Below are 17,419 nucleotides of genomic sequence, written 5' to 3'. Positions count from 1 at the left end.
GGATTTCCTCATCTCCATCTCCTTCGTTGCATTCTGACGGACGTGACACGGTGGCAGAGAAGTCCCAAACGTACAGTCCATCCTAGCCCTAGTCCATTTTCTTCACTAACCCGAACTTTAGCCTCAACCACAACCCTTATCCTAGAGAGAGAAGCAAGGGTCTTCCACTTTAATTCATTGAAAACAACCCTGTAAATACCCCCTTGTGACCCAGCGGACACCATTCATATAGTACATACTCTATTACCCAATTAATACCATTATCCAAACATGTCAACGCTGCCTAACAATAGACCTGTGGACCCCTACTGAGAGCTATGTATATTGTTTAAGGGAGTCACTCTGTGGATTGTGCAATGCTGTGGTTAAAGGGATAGTTCACCCAAATTACTAAATGCCCCGTAAGCAGTCTATGGACAAGTTATGACAGCAATCTATGCTTTGGTTTAGTTTCCCTGGCACTGTTTCCACATGCAAATCTTTTAGCATTTGTGGCACAAATCCCATTCAAGTCATGGGACCGATATTAGCATTTCTCTCACATGCTCAAAACATCTGTAAATTACTTTGTTGAGCTTCACAAGAAATTGGAGATACTTTCGGATGATTTGGACAAATGCTAATATCGGTCCCATGACTTGAATGGGATTTGCGCCGCAAATGCTAAAACGTTAGCATGTGGAAACAATGCCAGGGAAACTAAGCCAATGCATGGATTGCTGTCATAACTTGTCTATAGACTGCTTACAGGGAAAAGGAAACCAATGTGTCATTTTGTAATATTGGGTGAAATATCCCTTTAAAGAGAGTGGTAATACAGACCCAATATATTTCACTGTCAAGAGGATAATAACACTGTAGGACATGTGGGAGTAAAATCAGATTTACCTGTCAAAATTAGGGATTTAAGGTGAATTTTAGGATTTTCCCGAGAGTGACCTATATCACATTGATTAATCAACAACGTGTAATGTAAAAAATATGAAGTTGTAATTATTTGTTAGAATATTCGGTTGTCAACCCTGGAGGTTGAGATGGAATAAGTCAGGTATCTGACCAGCAGGATAATTATTTTAAGAGTAAAGTATAGAGTTCAAAGGGCAAATCATGTTCTCTTTATTGTTGATCAACTTTTAGTTATAATATCCAGACAACTCTTATTTAAATAATAATACATATGTTATAGGCAGGGATGTTCACTTTTTTGGCAGACAAGTGTGGAGCAAGTTTAGATGGTTTGGATGGAAATCATTAATACATAACACCACGTGTAAAAATGTCATACTTTAATAATAATAGCAAACGTAGCTCTTCTAAAACATACAAAAAAGAAAAAAATTCCTCTTAGATACAGATAAGTACAGGTTTATTATAATAGTCAACAGCCGTGCTTTTTCACTCAATGTGTCGTGTTTTAAACCATGAGAAGATCTTGTAACAATGAACGAACGGTTAATAGTAAAAGTGCACTTAGCCAAAAGGGAGATAATAGTTTCCATTATATACCGTTGGTTGGGTGGTATCCACCCTCCTCTGTTGCATGACTAAGTGAAAATTTGACTTAAATGGAAGTTAGGAATTACCCCAGACAATGAGTGAGTTGTAGTGTGAAATTACTGTTAGCCGGCGTGCACTAGCTAACCAGCCATGACTGTTTGTTAACATGGGAGGCTGTTGAACAGTGAGTTCGACTTTCACGATTACAACACTTCCTGGTGCAACAACCAACACACAGCTACATACACAGCCACCTAGCTACACCAACAACACCACTACTAGATATGTGCAATCTGATATCACCTTACATCCGGAGGCCTCCATTTCTTTTGTTAAACGGGAAAAACAAGGACTAAGTCTAAATCAACCATATACAGTAACACACCACCTTGCACATTCTTAAAAAAAAAAAACGGTCTGCCTCCCAAATGACACCCTATTCCCTATATAGTGCACTACTTTTGACCAGAGCTCTATGGGATTCCCTATGAGCCCAGGTCAAAAGTAGTGCACTGTATAGGGATTAGGGTGCCATTTGGGGCACACAGCCAAAAACAGAATGTTTTGCCGCAATGCTACTACTGGTTTTAAATGCTTCTCCGTTGAATCAATGTACACCCAGTATAGTGACAATGCTATGAGGGTTTTGAGGAAGACACTGGACAGTGCTGGTGAAATGGACACAGTAACACACACACACGTGCATGTGTGCAAACACACAGCCGTTGGGGGGATTATTAGGGATCTGCTTTGAGTTCAATCACAGTTGCCGAGGTAAAGTACAGTCTCAACTTCTTAACTGGACTCAGTGTTACATAGAGAACTTTGCATAAGCGGTTTACACAAAATCAACATAGTGACAAAGCCAAAACAACAAAGAGTGGAGAGGAGGGAAGTGTGGCAGGGGCGGAGCAACGTAATTAAGCAACATAAAGATATCACCAGTGTTTCTTCCTCTAACCCTACAAATCGCATTTCAAACTGAAAAAAAAAACCCTGCATCACTTAATAATCATGACCATCGTCGTCATCATCTTCATCATAATAACACAACACACAAAACAGAACGCGGTCGGTCTACTCGTCATCCTCCTCCTCCTCCTCATCCTCCTCCTCGTCTTCCTCGTCGTCATCATCATCATCGTCATCCATATTACTCTTCGTCATGGGTTTAGGGGCCATCACCATGCTCGGAGCACCCACCTTCCCCTTACCGGACTTATAGTCAGCCACGTCCTGGAGAGAGAAAGAGAGAGAGAGAGAGAGAGATAGATAGAGAGAGAGAGTAGGGAGGGAGACAAATGTGTTATTATCAGTATCATATTATATTACCATCTTTCTATCTGAATGAAGTTTACAAGCTATATGGATACATCTCTAAGGTGGCTTCCTCCCCTTATCTCCTTTCGAGATGAACCCATAGAGAGGTATAGCATCTTGGTTCTGTCGGCGTGTGGTTTGTTTTGCTTAGTATTGTATTCTGTGTGGACCCCAAGGAAGAGCAGCTTATCCTAAATGAAAGAGGATCTGAATATTAAAAAAGCACTAATTCAATAACTAATACACAGGTGTTCTTCTACCTTCTGATACTTGTCTTTGAGTTTGTTGGCCTTGATCAGGTAGGGCTGTTTCGTAGCATCAGTAAGGTTGTTCCACTGCTCGCCTAGTTTCTTGGCCACGTCCCCTATCCCCAGGCTGGGATGCTGGGCCTTGATCTTGGGCCGGTGGTCCGCGCAGAAGATGAAGAAACCAGATCTAGGGAGAAAGGTAAAATTTTTAAAAAAAAGGTACAATATTCATTTATTTACCCGTATGGATTTTCTTTTGTCATTTTGGGTGATGTGACGTCTTATGTGATATAAACACGAGCTAAGTAGTGTGTTGCGTGTCTGTCTGTCCCCCCGTCTGTCCGTCCAGTCATGTACAGTGCCGTCAGAAAGTATTCACACCCCTTCACTTTTTCCACATTTTGTTGTGTTACAGCCTGAATATAAAATTGATTAAATTGAGATGTTGTGTCACAGGCCTACACACAATACCCCATAATGTAGAATTTGAAGAAATTCATAAAAAATGAAAAGCTGAAATGTCTTGAGTCAATAAGTATTCAACACTTTTGCTATGGCAAGCCTGAATAAGATCAGGAGTAAACATGTGCTAAATGCCACTGGCCTACACACAATAACCCATCATGTCAAAGTGGAATATTACAAAAGAAATGGCTTAACAAGTCACATAATAAGTTGCATGGACTCACTCTTTGTGCAATAGTGTTTAACATGATTTTGGAATGACTACCACATATCATATATTCTGTTTTTACTTTGTCATTATGGGTATTGTGTGTAGATGGGTGTAACAGGCTGTAACACAACAACAAGTGGAATAGGTCAAGGGGTATGCATACTGTGTGTGTGTGTGTGTGTGTGTGTGTGTGTGTGTGTGTGTGTGTGTGTGTGTGTGTGTGTGTGTGTGTGTGTGTGTGCGTGTGTGTGTGTGTGGTACATACGGGGGCCTCTTTGGTGCATTAGGGTCCTTCTTCCTTCCCTTCTTGCCGCCAGGGGCAAAGTGCATCATCTCGTTGTCATAGCGCACCTTATCCTGCTTCGCCATGTCCTCAAACTTCCCCTTCTCTTTGCCAGACATAGTCTGCAAAAAAATCATAACATTTATACCACTTTAAAACATTCCCACCAGTAGACGGACACACGGGTTGTGTTCATTAAGCACCAAACAAAAAAAAGTATTATGCATGTTGTAAGTGATCGTTTCATTGTATTTTTTATACATGACAAATAGACTTAACCCTGTACCATTGAGGGGCTACCTGGACGTGTCCTTCAATATAAGACATCAGTATTTTTGTGTTTTCTGTTGCAATTTTTTGGGGAAATATAATTGCTGACATAATTCACATTGCATGCTAAGTCAGCATGACATCATTGAGTACATGTGTGGTCTTGTTGCGCCACCTAAAGTGGGGAATATGTAACTGCTCATTCGTTACCAAATAACTTGCCATTCTTGACTTGTACAGTACCAACCAGCTTGTAGTCTACCAGCTGGTTTGTCAAACGTGTCCTTTATGGGAACAATAGATTTGGAAACAAAAGAATGATTGAATTTCATTTAGCTCCGTCCCAATAACCAAACATGTGCAGTGCACTACGTAGTATTAAGAGATGTAAACTCGAAAAATCAACTCATCTGGTCATCATCATGTCTATACAGTGACTTGTGAGCTGTGAAAATAATTCCCTCTTGAAGAAAAATAAAAGTCATCATCGTTCATCAATTACCAATTAAACAATCAATCAATCAACCAATCATCTGTCTACCCATCAATGAATCAACCATCCACCAACAATCAATCCCATCCACCAACAATCAATCGCATTCTCGGAAGAACAATAAAAATCTATTCTATTATATTCTATTCTCACCTTCCATCGTCCAGAGCACTTCTTGGAAAACTCAGCAAAGTTGACAGGTATCTCGGGACTCTTCTTCTTGTGCTCCTCCCGGCAGGTCTGAACGAAGTAGGCGTAGGCAGACATCTTGCCTTTGGGCTTCCCAGGGGTGCCTTTAGCCATCCTGGTCACTGGACGGGGCCTAGCGGCGTTGTGTAACTCGTTTATTGGTTAATTGGTCAGGTGGTTGATTGGGTCCGTATCTGGAGAGGGGAGAGTGGAGAGAAGATGGTTATCGGTTCATTCAATGCTGTGGTTCGATTTTTGCTGGGGAAGTAAACAAAATATATATTTTTTTTATCAGGTGATGAAACTGACAAAGAATACTGAACAAAAATATAAATGCAACATGTCACAATTTAGTTACATTTCATATCAGGAAATCAGTCAATTGAAATAAATAAATTAGGCCCTAATCTATGGATTTCCCTAATCTATGGACTTTGAATACAGATATGCATCTGTTGGTCACAGATACCTAAAAAAAAAAGGTAGGGGCATGGATCAGAAAACCAGTCAGTATCTGGTGTGACCACCATTTGCCTCATGCAACGCGACACATTTCCTTCGCATACAGTTGATCAGGCTGTTGATTGTTGCCTGTGGAATGTTGTCCCACTCCTCTTCAATGGCTGTGCGAAGTTGCTGGACATTGGCGGGAACTGGAACACGCTATCATACACATCAATCCAGAGCATCCCAAATATGCTCAATAGGTGACATTTCTGGTGAGTATGTAGGCTGGGACATTTTCAGCTTCCAGAAATTGTGTACAGATCCTTGCGACATGTGGCAGTGCATTATCATGCTGAAACATGAGGTGAAGGCAGCAGAAGAATGGCACGACAATGGGTCCCAGGATCTAGTCACGGTATCTCTGTGCATTCGAATTGCCACCAGTTGGATGTACTGCCAAATTCTCTAAAACGGCATTGGACGCAGCTTATGGTAGAGAAATGTACATTCCATTTTCTGGAAACAGCTCTGGTGAAGGTCCCTGCAGTCAGCATGCAAGTTGCACACTCACTCAAAACTTGAGACATCTGTGGCATAGTGTTGGTGACAAAACGGCACATTTTAGAGTGGCCTCTTATCGTCCCCCGCACAAGGTGCACCTATGTAATTATTTGTGCTGTTTAATCCGTTCTTGATATGCCACACCTGTCAGGTGGATGGATTATCTTGGCAAAGGAGAAATGCTCACTACATCTTGCATTTATATTTTTGTTCAGTGTACATTGGCCATGGCATTTTAATTTTTTATGATTATTCAATCAAGGTTTGATAACATTTGTTAAAGTCTCTATATTGGTTTGTAAAAATTAATTGACTAATTTAGACATAATTTGATTACGCAACATCTATTATATTCATTTAACATCATTAGCCACCAAGTGAAGGTCGACTTCATAGTATGGTGGAACCATATAATTAGAATGAGTTCTAGACTTAGAATGAGTTATAAAATCGGAATGAGTTCCAAATAGAATTAGAATTGGTTGAAATGAATTAGCATTCTGTGGGTGTGACACTGAAGAAGAAATCTTGGAATCTTGGAATTAAGGAAAATGTGGAATTAAGGAAATTATTTGTATTTTTAAAAATGTATCTAGGAGTCTGTGTGCTGTTCTGATGTCTGTTTTTGATTTGTTATTATGTTGTACAATGTACTATGTAATTACAATGTAATACGATTGCATTATTTAAAGTGTTTTATTTTAATTCCTCAAAAATACTTAAAATGATTTAACTACTAACTATTTGAGAAATATGATATCATTGTTAAGAATGTGAATTCATACTCTTAGGAATGTGAATTCATACTCTGATATAAATTCAATATTGGAAGAAAAAAAACGATTTCGAATCTAAAAAGGATTTTAGAATTTTTACAAAATACCTTACATTAAATCTCAATCTAATAAGGATGCCCCGCCATATTCTCCTCTCGCCACCGCCCACCTCCTTGTCATTAGCCATTTTCAGGCTTTTCATTTTATATTTTTCAGCTCCCCTAAACTTTACTTCACTGCGCCCAACGCAACGCGAACTCTACTCTCTTCATACAAGCTATAGTATAGCGAGCGCTCCGACTCTGGTTACAATGTTGCGATAGAATGAGAAGCTTCAACTACACGGACGGAGAAAAAACAAAGGTCATCAACGCGAATTATTCATCTTCCATTTTGTGAAATGCGTTCTCATGAGAGAAACTCCTGTTTATTTTCCACCTTCTTGCATATCTCGATCTTACTTTGCCCAAAAATGTATTACTTTTTCTGGTTTTAATTCGCCGCTCCGTTCGGTTGCTTTCAGTCCCAGTTCATAGCGCCTTGTATTGGGTAGTACTAGCTGCTATACAGGCGAAGAGAGCTTGCTGTTCTTCGCTGGAGCTCCCATTGAATAAAATGGCTTCTGTAGGTCTAGCGAGAGGAAGGCTTATGGGCTTGACTATGTGACAAAGCGATACACACCACCTCCGGTTCCAAGGGCTATAACGACTGAATTTGACCGTTAATTAAAAACAAAACAACGTAGTCAGATAAAATAAAGACGGTTATTTTTATTCATGTTAAAACAGTAAAACTGGCAATGCGTATTTCGTGACATTTCACTGTTTTCCGAAGTTATACCCCTGACGGTCGCTTGGTGCATTGCTATCCGTTAACAAAGACAGTGCGCCAGCCATTTCTTATGTGAGTCATCCTGGTGCAAGCGAGAAGTTGCAAAAATGAATAAAAAGGGGGGAAATAAAAATCCTTTACGGCAGAAAGTTAGAGATAAACATTTCGAATGGAAAACGATAAAGAGCGGTATTTTTCGTCCGTAGGAAATTGTTTTTTTCCTAAAAAAATCGCCGTCCCTTCTCCGTGTTAGAACTGCCTCTCTTCAATGGTTTAAATCGCCAGCCATTTTACTACATGGTGAGAGCGATCATTTGACTAAGCAAGATACAAATCTCCAAAACTAATTTTCGACGATGACATTCACATTTTCTTTACATGGTTGAATAGAGATAATAAAGTTGGGCGGAAAACGAACATTTCCTCTGAAAATGTACGAGTATTTATGTAGATGACATCGAAATTGGTTCGCAATAGAAGGACAGTGTTATTCGTAGACAGGCTATAGCCAGCCATATTCAGTGTCACACAGCAGAGATGCGTGTGAGGAATACAAGCCTCAGAAAATGTACAGTTTAATAACTTTTGGTTACTTTAAAAATCAGGAAAAAACACAGAGTCAACGAAACAACAGTGACATGTTCATTTTCGTTATGGTAAATGACCCTGTAAACGATAATAAAATAGATCAAGAACATTCTCGGCAGATTTCTGTCAATAACACAACACATCACACATTATAGGGAGGAAAATTATCAAACACTATTTGCTTGCAAGATGAATAACATCTAAACACATGTTAACTATAATTGCACTAAAATACCACATAAACACTTAAAAATAACACAATCTTACTTCAAATGATTAAAATTACAATCTAATTTAACACAAAACAATATTCTTAAGGTATTCCAATGGAAAAGTAAAAAAATAAAAATAAATGTTAATGTCATGTTATTATTGCGTTATGAATAACATAACAGTGGAACGTACCTGTATTGTTAACGATCAGTCAGTCTGGATTCTGGAATCCTACAGTCTCGCCTTTCCCCTATCTTCTCTATCCCCATGTAGACTACACAGCCTCGCGCTAGCTCAATACGAGAACGGCCTGATTGGCTAGCGGCCGGGTCGATTCAAAATAGCCTCCCAAACTGCTGATTGGACGTGTCTTCACACGCGCTCCGGATTTCTCGTTCGTTATTGGTCGTCACGGAGGCCTGGTCACACCCACCCCTTTGAAAAAGAGCCGCTGAGAAAAGTTTTAGACTAGTATAGAAATAAGTTCACAGGGTGAGGATGGTAGGCAGTGTGTGCTGTTAGTGCGTATGGGTACAGGCTGTATGCTGACATAGAGGTTCAATGGGAGATCTTTTTAGATGTTGGGAGACAGCGTTCTTTCTCAGGTGATGGGTTCAAATAGGACAGTAGGCTACAGATACAGATCTGAACACACCTGTAAAGTCATTGGATTGACAAAGGATGGATATACATAATACGATAATGAATTAATTGTACTACAGTTTTGTATTTTACCTCATATGTAGTGATAAAATGTATAGTTTATTGGAGTTAGGCCTATAGATAATTAAGCAATAAGGCCCGAGGAGGTGTGGTATTCTGGCCAATATACCACAGCTAAGGGCTGTTCTTATGCACTACGCAACGAGGAGTGCCTGAACACAGCCCTTAGCCGTGGTATATTGGCCATATATCACAAACCAACGAGGTGCCTTATTGCTATTATCAACTGGTTACCAACGTAATTAGAGTAGTACAAATAAATTATTTGTCATACCCGTGGTATACGGTCTGATATACCATGGCTGTCAGCCAATCAGCATTCAGGGCTCGAACCACCAAGTTTATCATATTTAATGAATCACTGTAGGATAATTACCATGTTGTAATCATTTAATAAAATGTAGTTAGATGGTGCCTATATTTCTCACTAATTTGAGATTGAGACCTGAAGATTTCTCTTATTGCTTATAGTGGAATCTATAGAATAGATTATGTGGAATGGTCTCTTCAGGAAAATGCTCTAATACATGTTTTACCTCCGACTAAACTATCCCTTTAAAGGGTCCTCCAGATCTACTCCTTGTGGGCCACACCATTTTGAGTGAACTGTCCCTTTAAAGCAAATGCACATATTTCAGTGTTTGTTGATTTTCGCCATTTCCTTTTAATCATAGATATATTTTTACCATGGCAACCAGGTGTTTAGACTCTTCAACCAATCAATCATATTGATCAATGAAGTGCTGGTGAAGGAAGATATATGAAAATCAGCAGGACTGCATGCAACCCTCATGGGCTGGAGTTGTGCATTGTTGTTTTAAAGCAGGGGAGGCCAATGGTCCTCTTTGGGAGCTGTACCCAGTTGTGCTGTAGTAGGGAGAAGCTACCCTACTGCCTCCAGCTACACCTACCCTAAGGTGTGCTATGTGTGTTATAGTAGGGCTGGACCAAAAGACTGCATACACACTGCACAAGAGACCCAAACGGTATCTGATCCCCAAGGTGAAGGAATGGCACACATCCAACTCCACAATTAAATTTATGTGATTTGGTCTCCGTTCCATTTCCAAAAACTTGCATGATTTGTCATAGATCACTTGCTCCCTTGCTCCTTTCTCTATGCTTTTGACCAAAGGTGACAGTAGAGCAACAGAAACAGCCTCTGGTATCTGAGAAAAGGGCTATAAAGCTATAATTCAATAGGAATTGATTATGGGCAATAGGTCGAGCCATCAATACATTGGTAGTGCTGCACAGCTGTAATTACACTTCTACATCATGCAGCAGCTGTAGTCTGTAGCTGTAGACTAATTACTCTTCTACATCATGCAGCAGCGGTAGTCTGTAGCTGTAGAGTAATTACACTTCTACATCATGCAGCAGCGGTAGTCTGTAGCTGTAGAGTAATTACACTTCTACATCATGCAGCAGCTGTAGTCTGTAGCTGTAGAGTAATTACTCTTTTACATCATGCAGCAGCGGTAGTCTGTAGCTGTAGAGTAATTACACTTCTACATCATGCAGCAGCGGTAGTCTGTAGCTGTAGAGTAATTACACTTCTACATCATGCAGCAGCGGTAGTCTGTAGCTGTAGAGTAAATACACTTCTACATCATGCAGCTGCGGTAGTCTGTAGCTGTAGAGTAAATACACTTCTACATCATGCAGCAGCTGTAGTCTGTAGCTGTAGAGTAATTACACTTCTACATCCTGCAGCAGCGGTAGTCTGTAGCTGTAGAGTAATTACACTTCTACATCATGCAGCAGCTGTAGTCTGTAGCTGTAGAGTAATTACACTTCTACATCATGCAGCAGCGGAAGTCTGTAGCTGTAGAGTAATTACACTTCTACATCATGCAGCAGCTGTAGTCTGTAGCTGTAGAGTAAATACACTTCTACATCCTGCAGCAGCTGTAGTCTGTAGCTGTAGAGTAATTACACTTCTACATCATGCAGCAGCGGTAGTCTGTAGCTGTAGAGTAATTACACTTCTACATCCTGCAGCAGCGGTAGTCTGTAGCTGTAGAGTATGTACACTTCTACATCATGCAGCAGCTGTAGTCTGTAGCTGTAGAGTAATTACACTTCTATATCATGCAGCAGCGGTAGTCTGTAGCTGTAGAGTAATTACACTTCTACATCATGCAGCAGCTGTAGTCTGTAGCTGTAGAGTAATTACACTTCTACATATTGCAGCAGCGGTAGTCTGTAGCTGTAGAGTAATTACACTTCTACATTATGCAGCAGCTGTAGTCTGTAGCTGTAGAGTAATTACACTTCTACATCATGCAGCAGCTGTAGTCTGTAACTATAGAGTAATTACACTTCTACATCATGCAGCAGCTGTAGTCTGTAGCTGTAGAGTAATTACACTTCTACATCATGCAGCAGCGGTATTCTGTAGCTGTAGAGTAATTACACTTCTACATCATGCAGCAGCTGTAGTCTGTAGCTGTAGAGTAAATACACTTCTACATCATGCAGCAGCGGTAGTCTATAGCTGTAGAGTAATTACACTTCTACATCATGCAGCAGCTGTAGTCTGTAGCTGTAGAGTAATTACACTTCTACATCATGCAGGAGCGGTAGTCTGTAGCTGTAGAGTAATTACACTTCTACATCATGCAGGAGCGGTAGTCTGTAGCTGTAGAGCAATTACACTTCTACATCATGCAGGAGCGGTAGTCTGTAGCTGTAGAGTAATTACACTTCTACATCATGCAGCAGCTGTAGTCTGTAGCTGTAGAGTAATTACACTTCTACATCATGCAGCAGCTGTAGTCTGTAGCTGTAGAGTAATTACACTTCTACATCATTCAGCAGCTGTAGTCTGTAGGGTAATTCAACTTCTACATCATTCAGCAGCTGTAGTCTGTAGGGTAATTCAAATTTGACATCCTGCAGCTGCTTTAGTCTGTAGGGTAATTCAACTTCTAGATCATTCAGCAGCTGTAGTCTGTAGGGTAATTCAACTTCTACATCATTCAGCATCTGAAGTCTGTAGGGTAATTCAACTTCTACATCATTCAGCAGCTGTAGTCTGTAGGGTAATTCAACTTCTACATCCTGCAGCAGCTGTAGTCTGTAGGGTAATTAAACGTCTACATCCTGCTGCAGCTGTAGTCTATAGGGTAATTCAACTTCTACAGCATGCAGCAGCTGTAGTCTGTAGGGTAATTCAACTTCTACATCATTCAGCAGCTGTAGTCTGTAGGGTAATTCAACTTCTACAGCATGCAGCAGCTGTAGTCTGTAGGGTAATTCAACTTCTACATCACTCAGCAGCTGTAGTCTGTAGAGTAAATCAACTTCTGCATCATGCAGCAGCTGTAGTCTGTAGCTGTAGAGTAATTACACTTCTACATCATGCAGCAGCTGTAGTCTGTAGCTGTAGAGTAATTACACTTCTACATCATGCAGCAGCTGTATTCTGTAGATGTAGAGTAATTACACTTCTACATCATGCAGCAGCTGTAGTCTGTAGCTGTAGAGTAATTACACTTCTACATCATGCAGCAGCTGTAGTCTGTAGCTGTAGAGTAATTACACTTCTACATCATGCAGCAGCTGTAGTCTGTAACTATAGAGTAATTACACTTCTACATCATGCAGCAGCTGTAGTCTGTAGCTGTAGAGTAATTACACTTCTACATCATGCAGCAGCGGTATTCTGTAGCTGTAGAGTAATTACACTTCTACATCATGCAGCAGCTGTAGTCTGTAGCTGTAGAGTAAATACACTTCTACATCATGCAGCAGCGGTAGTCTATAGCTGTAGAGTAATTACACTTCTACATCATGCAGCAGCTGTAGTCTGTAGCTGTAGAGTAATTACACTTCTACATCATGCAGGAGCGGTAGTCTGTAGCTGTAGAGCAATTACACTTCTACATCATGCAGGAGCGGTAGTCTGTAGCTGTAGAGTAATTACACTTCTACATCATGCAGCAGCTGTAGTCTGTAGCTGTAGAGTAATTACACTTCTACATCATGCAGCAGCTGTAGTCTGTAGCTGTAGAGTAATTACACTTCTACATCATGCAGCAGCTGTAGTCTGTAGCTGTAGAGTAATTACACTACTACATCATGCAGGAGCGGTAGTCTGTAGCTGTAGAGTAATTACACTTCTACATCATGCAGCAGCGGTAGTCTGTAGCTGTAGAGTAATTACACTTCTACATCATGCAGCAGCTGTAGTCTGTAGCTGTAGAGTAAATACACTTCTACATCATGCAGCAGCTGTAGTCTGTAGCTGTAGAGTAATTCAACATTTTACTGCAGTAGGTTAAATCAGGGTCACACAGTGTTTCTTGGTAGTCTTAAACATATCTACTTTGAGACAAAAGTACACACCTCACACACATGGCAATGGGCTTAAAAAATGAAGACACCTGGACCATGTCAGATATAGAGTTGAAATGTGTTACATTTGTAGTTTGTATCCCAATATTAAATGTTTTATACATCACAGAAGACTGAACTACAACAAAATCGTTTGACATAGAAACACCAGATTTTCAGCGTTATTAAAACAAATTAAAAAGTTGATTAATTATTAAAAATATGAATCAAATCAAATGTATTTATATATCCCTTCTTACATCAACTGATATCTCACAGTGCTGCACAGAAACCCAGTCTAAAATAACATTCCACCCATGAGGTCACTAGGTCATTTGACTGCAGGAAATGGCTACTTTTCTACAGCATGCAGCAGCTGTAGTATGTAGTGTAATTCAACTACTACATCATTCAGCAGCTGTAGTCTGTAGGGCAATTCAATTTCTATATCATTCAGCAGCTGTAGTCTGTAGGATAATTCAACTTCTACATAATTCAGCAGCTGTAGTCTGTAGGGTAATACAACTTCTACATCATTCAGCAGCTGTAGTCAGTAGGGTAATACAACTTCTACATCATTCAGCAGCTGTAGTCTGTAGGGTAATTCAACTTCTATATCATTCAGCATCTGTAGTCTGTAGGGTAATTCAACTTCTACATCATTCAGCTGCTGTAGTCTGTAGGGTAATTCAACTTCTACATAATTCAGCAGCTGTAGTCTGTAGGGTAATTCAACTTCTACATCATTCAGCAGCTGTAGTCTGTAGGGTAATTCAACGTCTACATCATTCAGCAGCTGTAGTATGTAGGTTAATTCAACTTCTACATCATTCAGCAGCTGTAGTCTGTAGGGCAATTCCATTTCTATATCATTCAGCAGCTGTAGTCTGTAGGGTAATTCAACTTCTACATCATTCAGCAGCTGTAGTCTGGAGAGTAATTCAACTTCTACATCCTGCAGCAGTGTAGTCTGTAGGGTAATTCAACTTCTACATCATTCAGCAGCTGTAGTCTGTAGGGTAATTCAACTTCTACATCCTGCAACAGCTGTAGTCTGTAGGGTAATTAAACTTCTACATCCTGCTGCAGCTGTAGTCTATAGGGTAATTCAACTTCTACAGCATGCAGCAGCTGTAGTCTGTAGGGTAATTCAACTTCTACATCATTCAGCAGCTGTAGTCCGTAGGGTAATTCAACTTCTACAGCATGCAGCAGCTGTAGTCCGTAGGGTAATTCAACTTCTACATCACTCAGCAGCTGTAGTCTGTAAGGTAATTCAACTTCTGCATCATGCAGCAGCTGTAGTCTGTAGGGTAATTCAACTTCTACATCATTCAGCAGCTGTAGTCTGTAGGGTAATTCAACTTCTACAGCATGCAGCAGCTGTAGTCTGTAGGGTAATTCAACTTCTACATCACTCAGCAGTTGTAGTCTGTAGAGTAAATCAACTTCTGCATCATGCAGCAGCTGTAGTCTGTAGCTGTAGAGTAATTACACTTCTACATCATGCAGCAGCTGTAGTCTGTAGCTGTAGAGTAATTACACTTCTACATCATGCAGCAGCTGTATTCTGTAGCTGTAGAGTAATTACACTTCTACATCATGCAGCAGCTGTAGTCTGTAGCTGTAGAGTAATTACACTTCTACATCATGCAGCAGCTGTATTCTGTAGCTGTAGAGTAATTACACTTCTACATCATGCAGCAGCTGTAGTCTGTAGCTGTAGAGTAATTACACTTCTACATCATGTAGCAGCTGTAGTCTGTAGCTGTAGAGTAATTACACTTCTACATCATGCAGCAGCTGTAGTCTGTAGCTGTAGAGTAATTAAACTTCTACATCATGCAGCAGCTGTAGTCTGTAGCTGTAGAGTAATTACACTTCTACATCATTCAGCAGCTGTAGTCTGTAGGGTAATTCAACTTCTACATCATTCAGCAGCTGTAGTCTGTAGGGTAATTCAAATTTGACATCCTGCAGCTGCTTTAGTCTGTAGGGTAATTCAACTTCTAGATCATTCAGCAGCTGTAGTCTGTAGGGTAATTCAACTTCTACATCATTCAGCATCTGAAGTCTGTAGGGTAATTCAACTTCTACATCATTCAGCAGCTGTAGTCTGTAGGGTAATTCAACTTCTACATCCTGCAGCAGCTGTAGTCTGTAGGGTAATTAAACTTCTACATCCTGCTGCAGCTGTAGTCTATAGGGTAATTCAACTTCTACAGCATGCAGCAGCTGTAGTCTGTAGGGTAATTCAACTTCTACATCATTCAGCAGCTGTAGTCCGTAGGGTAATTCAACTTCTACAGCATGCAGCAGCTGTAGTCCGTAGGGTAATTCAACTTCTACATCACTCAGCAGCTGTAGTCTGTAAGGTAATTCAACTTCTGCATCATGCAGCAGCTGTAGTCTGTAGAGTAATTACACTTCTACACCATTCAGCAGCTGTAGTCTGTAGGGTAATTCAACTTCTACATCCTGCAGCAGTGTAGTCTGTAGGGTAATTCAACTTCTACATCAGTCAGCAGTTGTAGTCTGTAGGGTATTTCAACTTCTACACCATTCAGCAGATGTAGTCTGTAGGGTAATTCAACTTCTATATCATTCAGCATCTGTCATCTGTAGGGTAATTCAACTTCGACATCCTGCAGCTGCTGTAGTCTGTAGGGTAATTCAACTTCTACAGCCTGCAGCAGCTGTAGTCTGTAGGGTAATTAAACTTCTACATCCTGCTGCAGCTGTAGTCTATAGGGTAATTCAACTTCTACAGCATGCAGCAGCTGTAGTCTGTAGGGTAATTCAACTTCTACATCATTCAGCAGCTGTAGTCTGTAGGGTAATTCAACTTCTACAGCATGCAGCAGCTGTAGTCTGTAGGGTAATTCAACTTCTACATCACTCAGCAGCTGTAGTCTGTAAGGTAATTCAACTTCTGCATCATGCAGCAGCTGTAGTCTGTAGCTGTAGAGTAATTACACTTCTACATCATGCAGCAGCTGTAGTCTGTAGCTGTAGAGTAATTACACTTCTACATCATGCAGCAGCTGTATTCTGCAGCTGTAGAGTAATTACACTTCTACATCATGCAGCAGCTGTAGTCTGTAGCTGTAGAGTAATTACACTTCTACATCATGCAGCAGCTGTAGTCTGTAGCTGTAGAGTAATTACACTTCTACATCATGCAGCAGCTGTAGTCTGTAGCTGTAGAGTAATTACACTTCTACATCATGCAGCAGCTGTAGTCTGTAGCTGTAGAGTAATTACACTTCTACATCATTCAGCAGCTGTAGTCTGTAGGGTAATTCAACTTCTACATCATTCAGCAGCTGTAGTCTGTAGGGTAATTCAAATTTGACATCCTGCAGCTGCTTTAGTCTGTAGGGTAATTCAACTTCTAGATCATTCAGCAGCTGTAGTCTGTAGGGTAATTCAACTTCTACATCATTCAGCATCTGAAGTCTGTAGGGTAATTCAACTTCTACATCATTCAGCAGCTGTAGTCTGTAGGGTAATTCAACTTCTACATCCTGCAGCAGCTGTAGTCTGTAGGGTAATTAAACGTCTACATCCTGCTGCAGCTGTAGTCTATAGGGTAATTCAACTTCTACAGCATGCAGCAGCTGTAGTCTGTAGGGTAATTCAACTTCTACATCATTCAGCAGCTGTAGTCTGTAGGGTAATTCAACTTCTACAGCATGCAGCAGCTGTAGTCTGTAGGGTAATTCAAATTTGACATCCTGCAGCTGCTTTAGTCTGTAGGGTAATTCAACTTCTAGATCATTCAGCAGCTGTAGTCTGTAGGGTAATTCAACTTCTACATCATTCAGCATCTGAAGTCTGTAGGTTAATTCAACTTCTACATCATTCAGCAGCTGTAGTCTGTAGGGTAATTCAACTTCTACATCCTGCAGCAGCTGTAGTCTGTAGGGTAATTAAACTTCTACATCCTGCTGCAGCTGTAGT

General features: G+C 40.4%; 1 protein-coding gene across 1 annotated transcript; it reads right to left on the bottom strand.

The window, feature by feature from the left end:
• Positions 1-1,269: 1,269 nt before the first annotated feature.
• On the bottom strand, positions 1,270-8,663 carry LOC139378825 (high mobility group box 3a). Its single transcript, XM_071121352.1, has 5 exons — positions 8,585-8,663; positions 4,941-5,170; positions 4,007-4,146; positions 3,078-3,252; positions 1,270-2,733 (listed from the first exon to the last, which is right to left on the bottom strand). Exons 2-5 carry the CDS (start codon positions 5,088-5,090, stop codon positions 2,575-2,577), a joined length of 624 nt encoding a protein of 207 aa, XP_070977453.1. The 5' UTR covers positions 5,091-5,170; positions 8,585-8,663; the 3' UTR covers positions 1,270-2,574.
• Between the last annotated feature and the right edge of the window lie 8,756 nt (positions 8,664-17,419).

Source organism: Oncorhynchus clarkii, chromosome 21 (genome assembly GCF_045791955.1).
Source record: "Oncorhynchus clarkii lewisi isolate Uvic-CL-2024 chromosome 21, UVic_Ocla_1.0, whole genome shotgun sequence".
In the NCBI taxonomy this organism is placed as follows: Eukaryota; Metazoa; Chordata; class Actinopteri; order Salmoniformes; family Salmonidae; genus Oncorhynchus; species Oncorhynchus clarkii.
This window is presented reverse-complemented; position numbering and strand designations above follow the sequence as displayed.